The 24,613-nt window shown below is 45.5% G+C and overlaps 1 protein-coding gene across 1 annotated transcript in view; it reads left to right on the top strand.

Annotated features, from left to right (window-relative positions):
• The window catches only part of LOC108165425, a 105,904-nt gene that overhangs the window by 68,395 nt on the left and 12,896 nt on the right, over positions 1-24,613 (top strand). Inside the window, exon 6 of the mRNA XM_017301463.1 lies at positions 21,729-21,828. Within this exon, the coding sequence (XP_017156952.1) occupies positions 21,729-21,828 (100 nt within the window). The remainder of the gene's footprint in view (positions 1-21,728; positions 21,829-24,613) is intronic.

Genomic DNA, 24,613 nt, shown 5'->3' with positions numbered 1-24,613 from the left:
TATTTATTTGTATATACATACATATGTACATATGTAATGTGTGTGTGCCTCTACTCCCTGATAAACACGGGGCCCTGCCACTCAGTCCCCACTCCACGGTGTAGTGGAAGTTTGAGGTTCGATTCCCATTGTTGATTTTTCTAGATTTCAAGCACTGATTGTGCCGCACATTTTACAACCGTCCTAACCCCCTCCCACCCCTCTCGCATACCCCTCGCAAGGTGTGAAACTATGAGACGGAACTGCACTGCAATTGGATTTGTCGTCTGGGGTCTCTCTTTACCTTTACATTTAGTTTTTTTTTTTTTTTTTTGATCGACAGCTTGCCTAAAACTGTCAACGCGTTTCTTTATTTCTGTTTCTGTTTCAGTTTGAGTCTCGATTTCGATTTCAGTTTCAGTTTTCTTTCCCTTCCTGTGTTTTATGGCGCATTTTTTCCTATGATTTTTTCCAGCGATTTATTTGAGTTTGCTTACTGCTGTTTGCACGGCTGCTTCTCGACTCGACTCTGGTGGATTGTGTAGCCTACAATCGCATATTGTGTGCTGTTGTTGTCGCCATGCCCCTCCGCCAGGCCCCTCCATCGGGGGGTCTGTCTGCCGTTGATCACCGATCGAGAGGTTGCCCTGCCCCCTTCTTTTGTGGCCTCTGACTGACGCTTAGATTAAGATTAAGGGCGTCAATTGTCGGCATTTTGGTTGGCTTTCTTTTCCTTGTCAAAATATGAATAAAGATATCGTAAATCAGCGTAGGGTTACCTGAAAGATCTGAAAGACGGTGGAGGGTGTACAATCGGGGAGGGATTTTCGGCAGTTGTTCGTAGCAATATATTCGTGCACTCAGAGAAAAGTTACCCCCTTTCAATTAAATTAAAACATAAAGAAATAAAATATAATTCACTTTATTTGAAATTTATTTCTAATATTATTTTTATAGACATAAAACACTTATAAATTAATATAATATATATTTAAATTGTAGGAAATATATTTAGTCTAAATATAAAAATATATTTACCTTAAATATGAAATATATTACAATTAAAATCCATTAAAGTCCTACTCATATTTTTCTATTATTTTGTTGGTGTATTTCTAAGTAGTATTATAGGATTTGCTTACTTCCTATGTATTATTTATTTTCATATACAGTGCCTAAACTTTCTTAAACTATAACGTTCGATATCCATAGATTCCATTACTTTTTCACCCTCTCCCTCTCTCTCTCTCTCTCTTTGGAAGAATATTTAATCAAATTCCCATAAATCGCATGCCAAATCAGCTTGATGTCTGGCTACTTGAACACTATCCAGGACTCTTTGAACTCCTACTTCTACTTCTACTCGTCCTCGTATCATGACTGCAGAAAATTGCTTAACTATATGGAAAATTGACAAGTTCTGATGGGGGGCTGACAGTGCGGTCTCCCCCCCCTCCCCCTATCTAGCCCCCTCCTGCAGCTATGCATGATTTTCAATGAAAAATGCATAAATGGAATACGGAAAATTTGATCAAAAAATATGGTAGTTTAACCGGTAGTTGTGTCCCCCCCCCCCCCCCATCGTGCCCCCATGCACCACCTTTCGTTGCGCCACCCTGCAGTCCCTTGTTTAGAGGAGCACATGGCGTGTTGCAGCACATTTTCCGTTCCGTTTCTGGCCAATTTTCGGAATAGAAAAAGTTTCCTTTTTGTGCTGATTTTGTGATGAGTGACAGACATGAGAGAGGGGTAGGGGTGGATGGATGGATGGATGAAAGTTGATTGAACCTCGGCGACAGTTTTCTTTCTTTCTTTCTTTCTTTCTTTAGGTTTCTCAATTGATTAGAGAGATGGAGGGAGGGGGAGAGAGGGGGAGTGGGTAAACAATTTGTCAAAATGGCATTAAACGATCCATAATATTGTCTAAACAGAAAGTAATTTCTAAAGCGCCTGAACCTTATCCAGTGCCGGGATGCAGGTCCTGCATCCTGCGGTCCTTTCTCGTGGGACCAACCGCAGTCACAGGACGAGGAGACATGTCAACCGCTAATGTCACTTAAATGCCAGCGCCATGTCTCTCACGGCTCTCCCTCTCCCTCTCCCTCTCTCTCTGAATGCACATGTGTGTGTGCGTGTGTGTGTGTTCTTTGGTTTTCTTTTCTGAATGGCCCTGGTCCTGACCCTGCCAGAGGACTACGTCTACATCCGCTTAGGCGTACGGAAAATTGGATTTTCACAGCTGCCAGACAGAGAGCACAGCCAGCCAGACGGACGGACAGCCACATTGAATAGAGGCGACGGCGACCAGAGACCGAGGCCATTGAGGGACTCTGAGATTTAACACGCTTTAGTTTCTCTCTGTTTCTCTGTGTCTGTTTCTCTGTGGGAATTCTCGCATTATTCCACTGTCCAGTGGATTCGTCACAGCCGTCTTAGGCCGTCTCAATTCCGTATTCTCACATTTTCTATACCATTTTCGAGCAATTTCAAGCCTCATTATTAGCCCTCGGCCTCACAAAACAATAAACCAAAACAAATTTCTGTTAATTGCATTTGCAAAAACTCATTTCAATTGAATTGTAGAGGAAGGTAATAGAATTTGTCACCAGGAAAATGGAGTTTTACTGGGGAAAATGTGCCATTTGTAGATGGATCTTTGAAGAAGTATAGGGTTCTGTTCTTAGCTCCATTAGTGGGCATCACATAGTCGACTACTTGCATTTTCCATTGATGAAATTATGCGCAATGGTTTTGGGCAGCACATTTCCTACACCTTCAATATGCGGCGGCACGTTAATCTATCCATTCATTCAGTCGGCCATCCAACCATCCATCCATCCATCCATCCATCCATCCGTCCATCCATTGGGGCTCAACCATGCCCGAAAATCCATTCATCTCGACCAACTTCCGTCGGCCATTTTGGCGCTCGGAGATCGAAAGTAATTTCCTTTGCCACTAAACTGTGCGGTTGATGACAGATAAGCCGCCTCGTCTCGATGGTGGATGGGATACCCCGTGCTGCTCTCTTAGCCGCAACCACATGAATAATTCGCAACTTCTCCGGAATTGGCAACTTCCTCTCCAACGCTATCCCGGATTCACGCTCCTGACAACTGCTCTCCTGACTCCTGCTTTCCGTATCTCTCTCTCTCTCCCTCGCTCTGTCCAGAGGCCCACTGCTTCCACTGTCTCATCTTCTGTCCAGAGTCCTCCTGCTTCTGTCCCAAATGTGCAAATGCAGTGAATGATTTATTTGGTGTGATTGCTCCACACACACACCGAAACGCACAACCAACAGAATGGCTTTTGGTGGCTCTCTCTCTCTCTCACTCTCTCGCTTTACATACCCTTGCACTGGGTATGAAGTTTCCATTGCAGGGAAGGATTCCAGATAATCAAAAGACAATTTCTTACCTTGTCTTTATCAGAGATGATCAAATAAATAAAAGAGTGTATAGAGGACTATATCTGATTTGAATGATAAAAATACGAAATTAATTTTCCAATTCATAATTTATATTATAAAAACTATAATTCTTACGATCCCTGGTAATTCTAGCTCTATCATAGTCCAAGATCCAATATCCCATATAAATATTGACGATCTGAAAGGGCATCTGCCAGGGCAAACACTTCTTGAAGCCTGAGGCCTCTGCCATTCTCCTTGGTTCTCTTTGATTTCCCTTTTGGCAGCAATCAAACAGAAGTTGCCGCTTGTGGTCAATAGAGGGCGCCAAACACACGCACACACACACACACACACACTCCAATGTTGGTGGAGTCCTCACTCCGGGTGGGCAAAGGCTTTGGGCTTTTGTGAATTTTAATTGCCACGTTGGGCTAAAGTGTTTTGATTGCTTTGTCATTGCACTAATCAGCACTTGTTCTCTGACTCTCTCTCTCTCTCTCTCCCTGTCGCTCTGCCCCTGTGGCTCTTCTTGGGGGCATTTATTAATTATAAATTCCCTTCAATTGCTCAAAGTGAAACGGCATTTGCCATTGATTTCTTTTGCATTCGAATTTGCTTGCAGATCCATCGAAGCTGAAGCTGAAGCCCTCTCTTCCGCTCTCCTGCTCACTTCTGGTGCACACTCTCTGAGTCTCTCTCTCTCTCTCTGTCGCTTTGACTGACTTTTGCTGTAAAAAGCATTTTCAATTGAGATTTATTGTGGCGTGTATTGGTTTTAGGGGGCGTGGTGGCGTTTTACACTCGCTTTGCATTCGGCCTGCCCGCCCGCCTGCCCGCACACTTACTTAACAGCAAAAGAAGAGAAGTTCCGTTACGTTCAGAGCAGAGCAGAACAGAACAGAACAGAAGCTGCTGCTAGCGCTCTCTCCCTCTCTCTCTCTCTGTGTGTGTTTGTGTGTGTGTGCGTGCCTTTAGTTAAGTTTTTACGAGTAGATTGAAATTTATTGTAGTGATGGGGCACCAGCCCACTCCACCTCTACCTCCCCCTCTCCCCCGTACAAACGCTGTAAAACCATTCCAGGGCCAAAGTCAATTCCTTTGATTTGTGGCGCTTTTGCGTACAATTTTTTAAATTGAAAATCACTGCCGAGGCGCAATCCTTTTTACATCCTTTTTTGCTCCAAATGAATTCGTTTCGTTTGAAATACCCTTTCCATAGCGACTATGAGAAAGTTTGTGGTTCGCTTCGGAAAACCATCTTTAAGTCACTTTTTATGTACATTTATTTCTGTAAAGAAAATTCTAACCATTTTCATATAAAAGTCCTGGCTCAAGGGTATCTCCACTGTCCACTTCCCAAAGGTCTGTATTTTTAGCTTCCTTTGATTTTGGTTTCTTTTCTTTCGTTTTTATTTATTTTTTTTTTTGAATATGCAAGAGCTCTTGTATTTACTTTGATCGTGATTTATGCGCTACAATTGATATTGAGGTTAATAAATTGAAGGCTAGAAATCGGAAATCAGAGCTCGTAGCAATCCCCCATCGAAAAAACACTCTCTTCAAATTGAACTCAAGTGCAGCCAAGGCGAAATATTGTACAATTTTTCAATCGTTTGAGTTTTCCCAAAAAAGTTCATTTTACATTCGCCTTCCACTCGTGATGGGAGGGGGGGGGAGGGTCATCGTTGACTAGTTAACCCTTTGGCATGGATTTCCATATGAGACTTGACCTTGGACCAGTCATTGTCTGACTTTAACTGTCTCTCTGCCTGTGTTTCTAAAACGCTTTCGCAATTTACCCGGAAAACTCGTTGTTTATTTTTGGGTTTCCTTTTGAATGGCTAACGGGCATTTTATGGCCCTCTCTTCCGCTCGCTCTCTACGTCTCTACCTCTGCTCTGTCTGCATTTGTGTGTTTGCGTGTTTGTAAGGTCAAAAGTGCATATTTGGCTTGTCTCCATTTGACATCGGTTTCAGGCGAGTGGCCCATGAAGGTGTTAAGTCAGTTTGTATGGCTGTCGGAAGGCCACCTGGCCGAAGAAAGAAACGGGGTGGGGGGGAGGGGGAGGGGAATGCATTCAACCCGAAGGTTTTCCTTTGAATACTATGCAAATTTCCATTGGGGAAACTAAATTTAAGGAAAATGCAAATGCAAATCGAGAGAATCAAAGAATAAAAAACAAGAAAAAATTTCGATTAAAATAAAGAGCGGAAATTCATAGGTTTGACCCTTCGACCCCGCAAGAAATAAATATAACAAAATATAAGAAATAATTCAAATAATAAATATACTATAGCCAGAGATTAGAATACAAAAAAATACTTTAAATTCTCAACACTTTAAAATATTTCAAAAATTTTCTCGACCCTCCTACTACACACATATAGATCTCCAATCAAATCGCCATTAAACTTTGACTTTTCTTAGCGACAACTGGGAATTTTTCGCCCCCCCCCCCCGCCCGTCTGCCTGCAGTCACCTCATAAATATGATTTTAATCGATTCTCTCGCACTGAACATGCTCCTCGAAACATTCAAAAAACCATTCGAAAACAATGAAAAAGCAATCAAATCCGGGTGCTCCCGGACACCACCGAAAACTGTAACCACAAACACGAACGCACATGGAAATTGGAAACTTTGCAGCAAAAGTTTTTGTGCCCCCCCCCCCCCCCCCCCCCAAAAAAAAAGAGGAAAAAACCAGTGAACAAATGACACAAAATTTTGTGTGCATATTTCTGCGTAAAGTAGGGAGGGGGGGGCGGGGCAGAACTGCAAACAAGTTGAGTTAATGTTTTGGGAGGAAAAGCACAAGCAGAGAGGCACAAAGAAATTCTCAAGTCAAAGTTTGTCTGTTGTAGATTTTGACAGTCATACAGATCCGATATGTGTCGATAAACTGTCCCCGAACATAAGCACCCCCACCCACACCCCCACCCCCACCCAGAGCCACGTGGATGTGTGGATCCAGAACTCCAACTTTACTCCCGCTGGCTGCTCCAAACTCCTTTTGGCTTGGTCTTTGGTCTCTCTCTCTCTCTGTTCTTATTGTTGCTATCTGATTTCAGCAACTGCATTTGGCCCCCACGACCTGACCCGGGTTCCTGCACCGTCCTCGCCCTCATTCGCCCCCGTTTTGTCACTAGTTTTGGTTTGGGCCAACAAAGTTTTTAGCTTTCAACTTTTGTTTAGTGGAGCAACAGAAGAGCCAAAGCCATGAACCAACCCAAAAAGCAGTTGGTTGTCGCTCGATTTGCCAGTCTGCCCGCCCCGCCCCAGTCCCTCCGCCCCCCCCTCTCTGTTCTTCCCGTTGACTGCTGCTTTGGCATGTTGCACATTGTTTGCCGCACTGCAATTGTTCCGGTTAGTTGGTTTCGGTGCTTCCCCTCTAATCTTTGGCTCTCTCTCTCTGCCCCTCTCATCGATAGTCCTGGTACTGCATTTTAGCAAAGTTTTTTCATTTCCCTCAAAGTAAAAGAGAACGAAAAATTCAGAGGAATGTTTCTTCATGTGTCCGTCCGTTTAATGTTTTGCCCTTAATGAATTGGACAAGAGCGCTTTGATTCTGGCAACATCTGTGGCAAGTGATTCCCATAGGGCTGTTCTTTTTGCTCTCCAAATTCCAAATTCCGAATTCCGAATATTTTCCGTAATTTACAAGCTCAATTATGCGGTAGCTGCTGGCAATCGTAGTACTCTTCGTTTATGGAACCCCAAATATACAGTATTTACTATATGGTATATAGGTAGTGCACACCCACCCTTGCTTCCCTCTCGCTCTCTCTCTCTCTCTCTCTCTCTCACAGGCAGGGCCTGTCAATTTAGTTGGGTCATAAATTTCAATATTGTAGTCCCGTTACTGTTTTTTGGGTTCCACTACGCGCCGATATCTATGCGGGTTATCTTCCTCTGACCGAGGTCTCGGGTTCTCGGGTTCTCTGACGTGTGAGGTTATCGGGAGGAGGAAATACTATACTATCCCTAACTATACCATAATTTTCTTTTGGGATTGGTGTGAATTATTTGTACGTTCCTCGCTTCTCTCTCTCTCTCTCTCTCTATCTCTCTCTCTTTTGTATCTTAATTTTCTTTAATGGTTTATTATGATCGTTCGATTCGAAGCGATGTTTGTGCCATGCCATGCGTGTGCGCTGCAATCCCCCACGACCCTCTGCTCCTCTATCGTCCTCTACCCCTCGGACTGATAATAATGCCGTGTGATTGACAATCGTTTTTCTCCTCTCTCTCTCTGTCTCTGTCTCTCTGTCGCTGTCTCTCTGTTATTTTTTCGTTCATTTGCGATAATGATAATAATATGTAATAATATTTATTTCGATGGCCATAAATCGTGCTTATTTATGGAAAATGAGATTTGTAGTGGCGCATTAATTGGTCCGCCGGACACCCTCCACCCTCCACCCCACCTTCCCCTCCCGCTGTCCCGCTGTCCCGATGGCGGCGATTGTGGCATTCTAGTGCTTCTGAGTGTGGTCCCATTGCGATGACATTGATGGTCTCGCTGTATAATGGAGGGAATGCCGATCTATACTTGCGGACAGATAGCACTCATTGCTCGTACGACGCGAATTGGCGACGTTAATTGAAATGTTTACTTGATTCCAATTCCGATTCCAATTCCAATTCCGCTGATGATCTTAGATGATCTCTGGGCGGGAAATTCATTAATTAAAAGACTCTTTGATTGCGTGGAATACGGATTTCTGTGAGCCTTGAACTTGGTTAGGTTCTACGATAGATATCGCTATGTGAGTTGGGGCTCTAACAAATTAAGGATCATTATTTAATAGCTAATAAAAGTGTAGCCCTCTTGGATTTGGAATTCATTTTATAATCCATAAAGTAGGGATCTTTTATTGATTATTATATTCCAAGAAGAAGATCCTCTAATTTTTTTAGGATCCATAAAGTAGGGATCTTTGAAGCTGCGGAATTTGTTGGGATGCTCTTTCTCTTTTCACTTTTCCTGTGAAACTTCTTGTGTCCTTAAATCATTCTTTATGCACTCCTATTAACCCCAAGAGTGATCTTTAGCTACAAATATGACACTCTATAAATTCTACTCCCTCCCTTTGGAGCATTCTTGTTGTTTTTTGTTGCACTTACAGTAAGATTAATGATGTTTCAATTGTGGCCAAGATTTATGAGCTTTAAATTGGATCCTCACTCATTTGTAAGTTGTACTTAACGTTGGAGTCCTTCAGACCCAATTGATTTGTCAGTTGCTGGAGCGGGGACCCAACCCAAAGCCAAAGCCAAAGCCAGAGCCAAAAACCTCAACTTGGACATCGAATGGCAGGGGCCTGCTGCTGCCTGCCGCTGCTTCGAGCATTTCCAGGGAAGTGAGCTGTTTTGCCGCTGACTGTGGGATGGCTGGCGATGGTATGGGATGATGGCATAGCGATGAGGCTTCAATGGGCATTGACAGAGCGGAGCGCCGGGTGCAGCAGTGCAGCGGAGTCGAGTCGACAACAACGCCACCGGTTGTCTAGTTAAAGCGAAATTCCCCTCTGGGGGCCGCCAAGCGAGAAACAAACAAAGGCCCCAGCCCCCAACGATCGATCGACAAAGTACAAGACAAACGAAAAAAAAATAAGAAACAAAATACAAGAAGCAAAGATTATCTTTGAGGGCCGAAGTCTGGGATACCCTTAAAGATCCAAATCTGTCGTTCATAAAGAAGTATTCCTGTATCTAGTGCATTTAACCAAGACATGGACACATCAGCTACATCCATCGACTGCTCAAGGGAGTGGAGTCGCTTATGGAGATATACGATATACGTACCTTATAGGGTCGAAATACCTTCCTTCTTTGGCACTACAGGGTATAAGACCTAAAGACAAAAGGCATGCAACGAGAAGGAGGAGGTGGAGAGGTACCACCCAGGAAAATCACGATGACGGACTGATGCCTGGGCAGTCAGATACTTTGCCTGCGAAAGCGAAATAACAACAACACAACGAAGGAACGAACCGAACGACAGAGGCAACACCTCTTGTTAGTTTTGCTGATCATGATCGTGGCAGGGCTGGAAACGAATGGAAGGAAGAGGAAAGCAGAGGATGGCCAATGGCTGATTGCAGCACGAACGAACGAGACGACTTTTTTCGTGGGTCAATCATCGGCTTTGCGGGCTGTAGATGAGAGTCGGGAGTCGGGAGTCGGGACTGACTCCCGAGGTCGGGTTCATGTTTCACAGTTTGCAAATAACTCTAATCGGGGGTCTCTTTCCCAGTGTGTGTGTGTGTGTGTGTGTGTGTTTCTCTCTCCGTCTCTGTCTAAGCTCTCAGCGATCCTTCTTCGTCTTCGTCTTTGTCTTCATCACCCACCCACTCCCACTCCCACTCCTCCTCTAAGCTTTTAGCCATCCTACTTTTTGCTGGGGAACTTCTCCCTCTTTTTGGAGCCTGAACAAGCCGTGCATTGTAAGTTCATTAGCGGCCCAGGCGCACGATTTGCTTGTTGCTGGTACGAGCATATACCCTTTTTCAGAGGGTTATTCTACTTGCACTAGATGTCTGCCAAGCAGAGATGGACCTTTGAGTATCTTACTGTGTAAGTACTATTCTCAGATTACTCACTATATCATGAGGGCTTATGGCTAGAGATTCATGGGGTAGTCATAGTCTGCACAAATATGATCTGAATCGGATATTCTGATATTTTGTTTTTGCATTCGCGGGACCCAGTGGCATATTTCATAGAAAATATCAATCTGCAAGGGTATCCCCAAGCTTCATACCCATGATATGCAGCCCCTCCTCCCTATCTCCCTCTCTCCCTCTCTCTCTCTCTCGCTTGTTTATAGTTGATGGTGGATCTGACTGGTGCTTCCTCTTCTCCGCGAAATGCATATAAACATGAGATTTTTTTGCTCTCCCTCTCCCTCTTGTTCTGCCTCCACCTCTGTTTTGGCATACCTGGAAGCCTCCACCTCTCCTAACTAGGCAAAATCACTCATACAGCCCGCCACATGTGGTCGTGTGGTATGAAGAGGAGGCCAGAACCGGCTCGCCACGAGAGGAGTGGAGAGGAGGTGGCACCAGAGGCAGGGGCAGGCGGACGGAGAAATCTTCAGCGGGGCACCCTGCAGCTAAAGAACAGGGTGTATTGAACCGCATCAGCGCCGCGCTGCGCCGCGCCGCCGCGCAGAGGCGAAGCCAAAAGTCAAAACGTGAGCCTGGACTGCAAGCGATCTCTCGCTCTAAAACCTGCCTTGGGTCTCCTCTGCTACTCCCCCTCCTCCCCTTCCGTCCTGTTGCCTTTTTATCGCTCTTTTAGCAAGCGAACGATGACGCTAACAAGCCAGAAGAATAAAGGAGGAGAAGCAGCAGCAGCAGAAGCAGCAGTGGCGGCAGAGGAAGAAGAAGGGCGGCCGAGAGAAGAGCGCAGACGCGACGACTCGTTAGGGGAGCCTCTCTTCTGGCGGCTCGTGGTTCGGTGCCGGTCCGGGGACGGCGTTATCTGGTAACAACGTGTTACGAATTACTTTTAACAAGACCCTTAGCAGATAAAAACCAGAAAACCAGTTGTGAGAGAGAGAGAGAGCCCAAGAGAGAGAGAGGACAAGAAGAGAGAGAGCGCGCTGCTAGCAATTGGAACGTGCGCTCATTAGCGCGAAGAGCATGGAAGCGTTGCACAGGACAGGACGGACAGGACAGGAAGGGCTTGCAATTAAAGCGCTGTTTGCGCTAGTTCCTGTGATTGTCATGCACTGATAGGCCTCCCTCCCTCCCCTCCTCCGTACACATGTAATGCCTAATGAGGGAGAGAGGACGGGGGGGAGTGGCAGAAGCAGATGCGGCACCCTGTACGGATTGTCGCAAAGAACTTGCAGAATGTCAGCAGGGTGCTTGCTGGCACTCCTTCCGTCCTTCCTTCCTTCCTCGGGTGGAGAAATCATATCCAGCCAGCGAGAGAGAGAGAGTGCCAGAGAGAGAGTGAATAAACCTGAAAATATGCCAGACAACAACAGATGCCACGGCGGAGGCAGCAGCCAGTGGATGGAAAGGATGGGTAGCAGTCTGAAGGGGGGGTGGGTTCATGCGAAACGCAGCACATGTGCAATTGGGAGGGAAACGGTAGCGCAGGCCGCGGAGCGGTCCGGAGCGGAGCGGAGAGCTGTCAATCTAGTCAGAGATTTGTCACCCAAGGAAAATGCCTCAGGCACGGCTGACATTATTTTTGTTCCCCCGTTTGGGGGTGGGTTGAGAAAGTGCAAGTTTCACAGCGGAAGGAAGGTTGTGTGGTGTGTGTGTGGGCTAATGGGAGAAACTTTTACCAGCAGCCACCCATGTGACTCTCAGTATACAGGGTATCAATTTTCTTTTGCCAGATTTATTGACTTATGAAAAAGCAATTGAGGAAAGAGAGCGAAAACTGCAGCCTACAGGAAAGTAAACCATTTATTGGGGTCTGCCATGTGATACCCTAACTCGCAAAGTTGTGTGTGTATCCAAGCATCGTTGTTCTACCCTTTTAGTATGTGGGAAATGTTCTATGTGCCCTCTCCTTGGCATGATCTGCTCCCTGCTCATGCACTTTGAATTGTTGTGCTAGCCCCCCCCTCCATACCCTTTTCTCCATGGCAAACATCTAATCAAAACCGTAATACTCTATGCGAGTGTATGCCTGGGCTCTCTCCGGTCTGACTGCTTGCGCTCGCTCGCACTCTCCCCGACACACACGCTCGCCCGCTCACCCGCTCTCTCGTCTGCTTGTTCTCTGCCTGTGCTCGGCTCGGCTCTGCTCTGGTGCTCTGTTGACGCTCGCTCTCATTCTCTTTTCAACGATCGCAGCGAACGGTGGCTTGTCGGCGGACGGTTTTCTTGTGCTTGGACTCGGTCTTTTCGTTGCGTTGGACAATTGCGCGATTTGTGTGTGGAGGAACCTTAATTACACCTTTCAAACTTCAATTAATCAATAATGAAAGTACAAAATAAGCAACGGTAAACGCCAGTGCTATCTGTGACATCTTCTGTTTTTTTTTTTGTGTGTGCGCACCATGCCCCATTGTCGTACAATTTTAACAGAATAACAATAGCAGTCGTAGAGATATAAAAGAAGTTTCATAAAAAACAGCCACCAAACCCAACACCAGCCCAGTGGCGTCCTCGCGTTCGCGACAATACGAAAATACGAGAAATACTAAACAAAACAACAACAACAACAACAAAAACGAGTTATGAAAATACAAATTGTGCCTTTTTTTTTTTGGGCCATGTGAGAATGTGTGTTGAAAATTGTTATAAAGAAACGAGATCTGCCGCCTCTGGTTTTGGAGCCGATCTCTGATCGATGGGGCTGACGACAGGCGTCAACTGAAAACAAAATTGGATTTGCTGGCGCCCCCAGCCAACCCGGTAAACCACCCCACCGCACCGCACTCCTCAGATAGCGGCGACAACATTTTCGCGCAACACGAAATGTTAATTAAAAAATCTGTCCGAAAAATAAAGTAAAAATTACTTGCAAGACAAAAAGCAAAAAGTATCCAGCCACCCCCCCACCGCCCACCCCACGGCGTGCATAAAGTATCTATGAGAACGCTCGCGTGTGTGTGTGTGTGTGTACGTGTGTATTTTGATGTAAAGCCAACGTGAAATTGGATTAACTCTGACAAGACGCACGGCGGTTTTTAATTACCGCAGAAGCAGCAAGAGTTTGTTTTTTCCTCTCCATTCGGGGATTACCGTCTCAGCATCTCAGGTACGTGTCTTACCCCTTTCTATGAGAGAGGTGCTCTGGAAGATTTCATTACACTGCCAGTCAGAAAGATCTAAACCGAACCGAACCGAAGCGATCCGTTTAATGGGATGTGTCAGTCAGTCAAAGTGGTCATTGGAAAGTGAAAATTATTGTGAAAGATGTCGTCTTTTTGGATGAACAGCTCGCTTCCCAGATCATCTCTTATAAGAAACATATTTCCCTTGCTTCCTTGAACTGGAGACCATCCACTATATATCTGAGAAGGAAAACTCATTTCCAGCAGATCGGTGGAGAAGTTTCTCACTATTTCGGGGGTAACTCTTTCCTCTCCGAACATCATTAATGATCTTTTAAAGCAGATTCCATTGAAAAATAGATCTTCTCTTTTGGAATTTGAGCAACAATCAACATGGGCATTACCCAGACAAAGCACAACAGTTACTTTTTACACCGATTCCTACTGTTTTGCTGCCTCCCTTGCACCCTCTTCTGCTTGCCGTTTGGCTTGCGCACCTTATCTCTGGTTCGTTCTCTCTCCCTCTCTCTCTCTCTCTTGCTCTTTGTTTACTCAACAACAAAAAATTGCGGCTGTATTTCGTTTTCGACAATTTTCGTTGATTTCATTCGAATTCGAATCAATATTGCCGTCAAACGAATAGAGAAGCACTAACTGGAGGGAATCTTATCTGCAAAACTGATGGTGGCAGCGCGAGGGTGTCTGAGGGGGTAGGGGGCGGCGTGGGGGGGACTGGTGGCCGTACATTATTTCATTATTTGTTGTCAAAGTTTTTTTTTCGGCTGCCGAGGCAGCGCGCAACGACTACCAGAAGACTACCAATCGATGGGAGGGGGGAGAGCGGGCATTGCAGGTGCTGTCCCTGTCTCTGGCTTTACCTGGAAACAGTCTCCGTTTCTCTCTTCCCCTCTACCTCTGTACCCTCTCTACCACTCTCTATCTTTCTGGTCTTTAATCTTTAATCAAGATAAGCCATTGCATGTCGATCGTCTCATGTCGCAGACTACGAAGAGAGACAGAGAGAGGGAGAGGGAGAGAGGGAGATCTTTGTAGATAGTTTTTCTCTTGCATTGGAAACTTATGGCTCTTCTGTGGCCATAAATTATGCGTAACGCGACACCTTCCCGCCGGTACAGGTTTCTTCTTCATCGATCGAGCCACAAAATGTGTCGTTAAATATTTTATTTCATTTCATTTTTATTGCTCCTCTGGCCATTGAGTTTTCGCATGAATCCGACGGCGAAGTGGAGGCGGCGGCAACGAGGATCGTTGAGACGAAATGATTTCATTAATTTTTCAGACGCTTTCTCAAGGTTATTGCTGGCCCGGCCTGCCATTCGAAAGGAAGTAGCCAAAGGTGTTGCCAGAACAGCAAACAGGGCCCAGACCAGACCAGACACCAGAGTGCCAGCAAAAATATCAATTTACATATTATAGAGCGAAGGAGAGAGGGTCGGGGGTCGCGGACGGGGACGGGGATTGGAATCTTTCTTTCTCTTGACTGCAACAGCAGCAACATGGACATCATGTGGTGCCTTCTGGCCCGGCCTGGCCCGCACTTTTTGCAATTCGAAAATTCGAAATATTGCGCTTTGTCACACAACAGCGCACACAGGCACAAGCGACTCCTCGGGACGGGGGCCGCCTGCTGGGGCGACACTCAAAGAGGCAAGACTCTTGGGTCTTGTTGCCTGTTGCCTGCTGCCTGCTGCTGCCGCACAGTGGTGCCCAACCAGTCGAAATGGGAGTACTTTACGAGGCGATTTCCTGCCACGTCCTGTGCGTGCCACTGTGCACCACTCTGACCTCCCGCAGCTTTAAGGCGGGCCTCTCTCTTTCTGGCCTTTGACAGGGCTGTATCCTGCTCTCTCTCTCTCTCTCTCTCTCTACCTCTATCTCTCTTGCTCTTTCGAACAGGTGATCATTTTACTGAAAAACGTTCCTTGGGCTACCTGTTCGCCCGCTGAGAATCGGAGAATCCCAAAAGTCGGCCATAAATTATGTTTTTGTTTGGTTTTTTGTCATTCCACTTCTTTGGCTATAAATTTTCGATGCCTCTTGGATGGGAGTTCCTCGTTGACTTTTTTTGTTGTTGTCCACTTGTCAAAGTCTTTTTTTTTTTTTTTTGGGGTGCCTTGTCTCCTTTGGGGCTTAATTGTGGGGATTATCTCGTCGTGGGCTGCGTTTTTGTGTGTTTTTGGCTGCTGCGAAAATTTATTGACAAGCGCATTGACACTCACTCCACGGCCAGTCACTTGACTTGGCCAGTGAGTCAGTCAGTCAGTCAGTCAGGCACTTGCAGCCGTCAGTTGACTTGTCAACGCTGCGGCGGCAGTGTCTGTCAGTTTTGTATCCTGTTTAACATTCCTTTTGGCCCGGCCCAATGGATGCGAAGGATCCGATGGAGCTGTCAGCTTAGCGGCTAATGTGGAATACTAATGGAGGAGAAATTATGCTTGGGGTGGACCATCGAGGGACACTTGACACTCTGTATCTTGACATTCTTCTTACGAGGTCGAGGTCCTTCTTCGGTGTCTCTTCCCGCTCCATCCATCTCCAGTCGGAGGAGCGCCCTGTTCCCATGATCATTCAACGATCTTGTTATAATTATAAAACCAACAATTGTCGAGTCTCCTCCACTGACTCCGGGCCACTCCTTCCTTCATCCAATAATTTGAGGGTTCACCTGAGCAAACGACCCTCTTAATTATAAGGAAAACAACGTTTCTCTCTCTCCTCCTCTCTCTCTCAACAACAACAACATATTGATTAATTTTTTCGAGTCAATGGCTGGAAGACACGGGTCCCGCAGGTCTTGGAGGAAGCAGCAGCGCGAAGCGGCCAAGTCGTTCATCAAACTGGCCAACAAGAGTCAACTGTTACCCCGTGCTGCAATTCATCAAACAGCTCGTACTCGTCCACTATCTATGTGTCTGTGTGTATGTGTGTGTGTGTGTGTGTGTATCTGTGTGTGCTGCTAACTGAAAAAGAGGAGTTTCTCTCCTTCGTTTTTTGTTTGATTTATTTTGCAGCTCCTTCAATTTTCCCCTCCTGCTGCTGCTCTCTCTTTCCTTCTGTTCTTTCTCTCTCTCTTTCGTTCAAATCAATTTGACATGATTGCCCATTGGATCATCCATAAGCTTCTTCTTCGTTGCCGTCTTCGCTCCGCTTTCTTTGGGCCATGTTTGTTTTGAATATTTTGTTTGCCGGCTATTAGGTTTTTGTTTTCGTGTGTGTGTGTGTGTTTTTTTTTTTTTGATTATTTATGAACCCGCTAGATACCCACGGGGCACCACCGCACCAACCACACATGGCTCATTGGAATTGGCCCGGCAATTAGCCAACAGCAGACGCCTCTCTCTCTCTCCCTCTCTCTCTCTCTCTCTCTTTCTCTCTCTCTCGCGCTTGTACATATTTGGCCAAATCTTGCGGCTCTGGCCCTTAGATCTTTTTGGCATTTGTCTTTGGCCAACAATTCATCAAGAAATTGCCTTTTAATGGCAGCTTACTTGTATCTGTAGTTTTTTTTTCCCCCAAAACGCAATCAAAAATCAAGCGATCTTCAAGCGATTTATCTTTTATAATTTTTCAATAAACTTTCAGCCAAAGAAGCATTTATTATGCATAGTTTTGTTGGTTAGTCAGACAGGCGGGCAGGCAGGCAGGCAGGCAGGCTATCAATTTTTCACTGGCATTCGTATCGTATCTGGCAGATACATCAAACAAAAAGTTTCAAACTTGTTGCTGCCTCCGCTAACTGTGTCGCTAAATGTATGGTGTCGCTGTAGATAAATTCCATAATAAAAATCAACAAACGCAGCAGCGACTAAACAAAAAACAAAAAAAACAACAAAAAATCGACGACTACCTCGAACAAAAACAACACGAGAAAATGACAAAGGCAAACGACGGAGACGGCGACGGCGACTGCGACGCCTGACGCTATCTAGAGGTAGAACTGATGATGATTTATGAGCGTCAGAAATCAAGTAGAAAATTACGGTAATAGTAGACGAGAGAGAGAGGGAGAGGGAGGGAGAGAGATACACCTAAAAAGCCACCTAGCACAGATACATTATACCATGCGTATCTGTATCTCTGTCCCTTGTTTTTATTGGGCAATTTTCAACCGGCAAAGAACCCAGTCAAAAGGTTTGGGCACCCGAATACCCATTAATTGGTTTCCCCACAGCATTGGCATCGAAAGCCATTCGCGAATCGTTTTCAGTGGAGTATCTTGGAGTATCTTTGGATGGATTTCCCCAGAAATAAAACCAAAAGTGTCTTGTTCTAGATACAGATACAAGTAAACCAATACATGATGCAGATACAGATACAAATACGAGTACATCGAGAATATTTATGGCATCTCAGGTTCGTTTTTCTTCTCTTTTTTTTTTTTGTTCGAAATTGTCGAGACAAATTCATTTAGCAAGACGACACCTTGTTAGTGGAATCTGACTTATGGGCAACACTGTGTGTGTGTGTGTGTGTAAGTGTGGGGGGAGTGGGGGGACATCTGCCACATGGGATACGTGTGTGGGTTGTTGTTTTTAGCTGGAAATGTAGCGACTAGGTGTTAATTTTGTTTGTTATGCATCCCCCAACCCCGCACCAAAGGGAAAAGGGGAAAATTAACAAGAGACATATGCGGGCTCCACAGAGATGGAAAATAAGTGAAAAATCTAAATGGAAATTAGTCTCGGAAGAGCAGGAAAATCGATGGAATTTGAGATGGAATTCGAATTGAAAACCTTTTCCTTTTCCCATATTTTGTGGAGGAGAAGAGTTGCTGTTGCTCCTCGCAAAGCTCTATGGTTTCTCCTTTTTGGGGGATATGTCCATGATTTAACCAAAATGAAACTTATTTGAAAGTAAATGAAATCCTTATACAGAAGGCAGTTAATTAATTTTTGCAGCTTCCCTTGAAATCAGTTAACAAAAGACCAAAGATAAACAGGACGGAGAGCGAAAGAAATGAAAGAAAAAGAAAAAGCCAAAGAGATGGAGAGATGGAGAGATGTGGCGTGGTGTACAAAAATGGCCAAGTTTTAAACAGAATTCAGATCTGGGGGATACTGCGTCTGGGACTACGGCTGTGATGGCCCCAGGCATCATTAATTCTCACCCAAGTGTGGCACGACCCTCTCTCTCTCTCTCTCTCTCTCTCTCTCTCTCTGCATATTTCCAATTAAAGCAACGCTGCAGCTCTAATGAACTTGAAGATATCAATCTACGCGCTGTTTAACCCTACAAAAAAAAAAAAGAACAGACAGACAGAAAGCCACAGAAGAGGACTCCAACCGAAAGGCAGGCACAAAATAAATGTCAAGCTAATTAAAAAGCATCTTCTACGGTTCCCCCTCCCTTGAGACAGACTGCAATCGAGCATGCAATATTACTCATAAATGTTTTTGTGGAAGATGCAGCACACAGATGCAACTTTGTTTAGAGGCAGGCAAAATTAATTGAAATTATACCCAAAAATAGAATAGAAACCGAACCGAAATCGTTCTAGCAGATACGCATCTCTGGGATGCACATGTTACTCTTTCTCTTTCTCTTTCGTTTTGGAAAAGGAAGCGTCTTCCCTCGGCCTCGCGTTAAAACAAACAACAACATTAACTCGTACTACACTCGTATTATTCTTATAAACAGAAGAGCAACAGCAACAGCAACAGCAACTCCTGAAGAAAAATAATTTTTATTTTCAGCATTTCAAGCATCAGGTTATTTGCTCGCCCTCTCCCTCTCTCGCTCCCTCGCTCTCTGTTTTTGTATCTTTTTGTTGGGCTCGGCTCTCTTCGGCTGTATCTTCTTTTTTTTTTTTTTTTTGGGTACGTCCGTGTCTCTCCTCCTCGGCATCGAAACATAATTAATTTCTGTTTGTTTAAGGTCTGCTTCCTGCAACAGCAACAGCAACAGCCACGACGCGACTCGACGACGATATTTGTTTTTCTCTAGAGAGAACGAAGGAAGGAAGGGTACACCACACGGGGCAGGGCATTGCAGTGCATGGCGGGGCGGAGGCTGTTCAGGCTCCTTGAGATTCATTGGAATTTCAATTTTCAAAAAACAAAAAAAAAAGATACAGATACAATACATATTCATTGTCTCCGGCCGTCGCTCGTCGTCGCTCGTCGTCGCTCGTCGTCGCTGGTCGTCGTGTTGGGCATTTAAATGCTTGATCATAAATTTTGTTGCCTTTTTGCAATGTCATAAATTAAACATTTTGAGAAACTGATAGGTTCCGTTGCTCTCTGCTCCCCCCTCTGTCCCCCTCGTCTCTTTATTGATCGCTTAAATTGTGAGAAAAGCCAAGGAGAAAGGAGGAGCAGACTATATTTTGCCATAAATTATGCGCTTAATTAATTGGCCTACAAATTTCAGTCATTCGCGCATCCCAGAGAATCTCTTCCATTTAATTGGAACCCCCCCAAAACGATTCCCAATCTCAGTCTCTCCATCTCTCTCAATCTCCAAGCAGGTTCTTGCCTCAGATTTCTATTGAAATAACTTTGGATTCGAATTCGAATTCAAATTGGGTTTCTTGTTCTCGGAATTATGTTCTTTGTTTAGGGAATAGAATACAAACTTACACATGATCCCCTCCAGACCCCCCCCAAGAATTGTCTTTCAATGTTTCTAATGAAAAGCAAACAACAGATACTTGCTTAAAATTTGATAAAAAGTATGATTTATATCCCCCAAATGATTTATTTGAATGATAATATTTCATGGAACCCCCCCAGATGTGATCATCTTTCGTACAAGTAGAAAACAATCTTTTCGGCCTCCAATCATAATGATTTTTGGCGCAAATGGATAAATAGTATCTTTATAATGAAACAAAAAAAAAAAACAGAAAAACATTTCAAGGTTTCTTCCACAGAAATTTCCCAACACAAAAGCACAAAAGTTGCGCTCCAATCTTCTTAAAGAGAAATCAATTACTGTCTAAGTACTATCTATTCCCCAACAACAACAACAACAACAACAACACCAGAAAAGCAAACAAGTATCTCTTGCACACAATTTTCGCAATAATCTCCATCATATCCCTCCTCCATATCTCACATTAGGGGAGATACAGAGAAAGACGGAGACAGAGACAGGGCGGAGCGTTCCATAATTAAAAAATTGTCATTTTGCTGTCGTTTGCTTAACTTTATCTGCAATTGGTTACACCAGAGATTACACCTGCGGCAAATTGTGAGCCGGCGGCTGGGGGCCTGGGGGCTGGGGAGCAGAACCAAATCAAAGGCGGCAAAGCACAAACACACAGAGCGACTGCATTGTGGCATTGCCGGGTGGGAGAGAGAGAGCAGGGCAAGGTTTTGTTAGGCAAATCTCTTGAGGCGGCAAGCGAAAAGGGTCTGCTCTCCCACTCTCCAATGCGTGCTCTCCCGATCACCTACTCGACTACTCCTGCTCTCCTGCTCACAAATGCGTACTCTCCCGATCACCTATTCGTCTACTCCTACGCTCCTGCTCTCCTACGCTCCTGCTTTCCTACGCTCCTGCTCTCCTGCTCTCCAATGCGTACTCTCCCGATCACCTATTCGTCTACTCCTACGCTCCTGCTTGCCTGCTCTCCCACTCTCCATGCTCTCTCCCTCTTGTGTTGTTTTGTCGCTGGCTGATTAAACCTGCATTACACACACACACACATGTATGTACATATGCACAGACGCACAACAAATACTTCTATACAAAGAGTGCCGTTAAGACAAACAACGTTCGAGTCGCGTTCTTTAATAAGAAATAAAAAAAAAAAGAACAAGGGCGGGTAGTAGCAGGAGGGGGACGGGAAAAAAGTTAATTAAATTGTAAGCGAGCTTCCCCCCCGTCCCATCGGTCCCCCACATTCGCCCTTTTCTGTGCACACACGCAACTTCTTCATCATCTCTTCGGCAGCGGCAGAAGCGGCAGCGTGTCGGACGGGGGCCCCTTAATCCCGTGGCGTGATTAAAGTAGACCACTTTTGCCTAGGACCCATGCTCCGGCCCATCCGCTCTGGCACCGCCTTCGCGCGCTCTCCTTTCCTGTTTGCATTTCCCTCTTCTGCTGCTGTTTTTCTTTCGCTTTTCCGCGTTTGAAGTCCGCCAGAGACACAACTCCAATTGTTCTTTGCCCGCCGACGCCGCCGCCGTGGCCCAAAAGATATTTATTGTCCAAATATTAACATATTTTCCTGGTTGCTGGATGGGAGGACGGAGCATGGGGGGCGGCAACTCTTTTTGGGGCCCTTTTTGGGTGGGGGGCGGGTGGAAGGCGCGCATTCCTTTTCGGACAGACTGTGTGTCGCTGGTCGCCTGGCCATAAATCTCCCTCCTCCGCCCATTGCATAATTAAGTTATTTTGTGGTTTTAATATTTTCTAATTATACCAAAATTTATAAACATTTCTTTTACGAGCCACTTTTGGCAATAAACAAAGGAGGGAAGGAGAATGGAGGGAATTGGAGTGGCGTGGATGGTTAGGGATTTCGCATTTATGGAAGCTTTATGTCTCTGGCCCGTAAAAATTTACCCAAGATATTCGCCATATAGCAGATAACTTATCAGATCTCTCGTTTGCTCCCATTACAGGCTACCCAGAGGTGATTTCCGTGAACGTGAAACGAGAACAGCAGAAGATCTACCGGAGAGGAGCAGCCAATAGAAAATACCCAACGGAATGGAAAAAATGGTAAGTGGAGAACTTTGGCAAGCGGTAGAAGACCCCTATAGAATGGGGCAGATTTTCCTCTTTGTAGATGAAAGATCCCCATTAAAATGTTCCAGTCGATATGTCCTTGGCCCCCAGAAGCCATCTCAACATCTTTTTCTTGTCTGTTCCTTAAGACGTCTTCTGTGTAGACGCAAATATAAATAAGGCAACAGAAGACACTTGACCTTAGTGGCAAGCGGGTACCTTCCCGCTGCCGCCCAGCCCTGTCCCCTCGCCGTCGAGACTTAACACTTTGCCCCTTGGCTACTTCATTGCGCTTAGTTTGCCGCACAATGGAGAGAAAAATGCCAGAGCAGAGCTGCCTCCTTAGCCTCTCTCTCTCGCTCGCTCTCTGTGACCCTGTGCCTGGTGCAATTGACCAGGCAAAAGATTCCTTGCTTCAAGGAGAGCGGGGAGAGAAGGAGAGTTCGGGAGTCCAGCAGTCCAGAGTGTTCAGCATTCAGTTTCCCACAACAGAGGCCAGGCATCAGGCACAGAGAGGCACATCATCATCATCTACCTCGTCCTCGCCCTCGTCCTCGTCGTCTGCGACTGCGGCTGCGGTTGTTGTCGGCAGTTACTTTTCAACGCCAATTTTGCACTTCAACAACGGCAGCATCTCCTGGCTACACTGTGAGAAAAGAATGAATATTTGCCAAGTTCTTGTAGGCTTTAAATTAATTCGAATTGGTTCGTATATACTTTTTCGCTCAGTGCAGCCGGCGGGGTGCTGTGTCTCGGGACTTGGGTTTTTTTTTTTTTTTGGCTGCCGTGGGCGATGCATCTCTTCAGACGACGACGCGACTTGTTGCCCCATTGTTGGTTTACCCTTTTGAGCGAGAGAATGGCAGCAGAGAATAAGAGACAGAGAGAGAAAGAGAGAACTGTGATGATTTCTTTGGGCATATCTTTTGCACACTTTAACGCTAACGAGCTGTTGACTTCTTTCTGCTTTTCTGCCGGCAGTTGAGTTGCCAAGTTCTGCTCCGCTCTTCCGCTCCTCCATCGCCTCCTCCTTCTGCCCATCCATCATTCTCTCATATTTCAGAATTTTCCCTTGGCCATGGCCAGCTTTAATGCAAAATAGTATCCTTCTCTCGAGTCTCGAGTGTCTTTTTCTCTCCCCTCCCTCACCGCTGTTGATTTCTTTCCTTTTGTTAAATATTTATTTTATTTGCGGCTCATTTGTTATGCGGGGAGACATTTCAAAATGTTCTCCGCAATTAAAACATGAAAATATTTCCATAAATACACGACGCGCCCGCCACTCCACTCCGCTCCGCTCTGCTCCGTTCGAATCGTTTCGTTTCGATTCGGCTGCCAGATGGACAAGCGCAAGCATGCACTCGTAAACGTATTGGTGTTCGTATTCGTGTTCGTATTCGCATAGAAATAACACATCATCATCGGCAGCAGCGGCAGCGGCAGCGGCAGAGGCATCGACATCCACATCCACATCGTCGTCATTCGTCAGACATTTCTTCGTTCGTGTCGCTTCTTGGGCTTTTCTGTTGTTTCTGTTGTTGTTGTTGTTTACATTACTTTTCTGTTGAGAATTACAAATACAAAATAACTAATTAAATATGCCAGACCAGAACATGCATTGAATACAAGAATATACTTGGGCATAACCCTTCTACACCAAGCCCTCCCCCACCCCCGCACCCGCTCCTACCTTCCGTCTTCGCCCAGCATGTGGCGCTCGTTGTCTGTGCAGCAGGAGGAGGGGAGAACGTGAGGGTGAAAGAGAATTGAGAAAGAGAATTCAACTGTTAATTGAATTATAATTGTAGGCTCGAGCACTACCCCTCCTTCTGCTCTCCCTCCTCTTCCCACAACCTTTTCTTCTTCTCTATTCCTTGCCTTCCCTCTCCCTCGCTCTTGTTAGCCGATCACAATCACGTCCGATCATGTCGAGCAGTCAATCAATGTTCTAAAGATATTTTCATATTTTCTCTTGTTTATAGAAGCGAAAGATGGGGGCATATGGGAGGAGCATGGGGGGGGGGGGGGCATAGTTCATTAGAAATGCGAGTGTTGCATGGATTCCATTGGGCTGGGGAGTGGAGATTAATTTTAATGAAATTGTTTGGGAAAACTCAGAGGAAAAATTAAAGATCGATTAGTTGGGAGGCCATGATACGATTCCCAAAGAGGAATCGGAAAAAAATGATTGATTGATTGCACATATGGATATCTTTCCTTCTTCCCTTGGAATAAGGCATCAAGAATGGTGGCCAAAAAACTAACCAAAGGATAATCTCCAGGGAAAGGGCACAAAACTGTACTGGAGATTGTTTCGAAATCGTTTTCCACCTTCGATTCGGTTATCCAACTTTTGTGGCACGTCTGGAGGAATGGTCGGCGGTCGACGGTCGGCGTCAGTGTAAACAACAAAAGGGATCCACATACAGCCCAGAAGATGTGGCAGGCAGGCGTTTGAGGCACGCACCAAACGCACCTTCAGGCGGGCAACGCCACCACCCGTTGAGTGGGGGAGAAGGGGTTGCTTGGGGGATGGGGCTGGTGGGGGCGGGCTGTGGTGGAACATCAGCCAACACACAATCGAAAAGCAGCAGCAAAAGCATCCCTTGGTGCCGGCTTCCTGCCCGAACAGCGAACAACACGCTGATTGCTGGATCTGTTGAAATGCGCTTGAAAAAATAAACCAAAACTCGAGGAAAAAGGCATAAATTATTTCAGGCACCACACCCTCCTCCCTCTCTGCTGTGTGTGTGTGTGTGTGTGTGTGTGTTGCACGGTA

The sequence above is a fragment of the Drosophila miranda genome, chromosome XR (genome assembly GCF_003369915.1).
Source record: "Drosophila miranda strain MSH22 chromosome XR, D.miranda_PacBio2.1, whole genome shotgun sequence".
Lineage (NCBI taxonomy): Eukaryota > Metazoa > Arthropoda > Insecta > Diptera > Drosophilidae > Drosophila > Drosophila miranda.
This window is presented reverse-complemented; position numbering and strand designations above follow the sequence as displayed.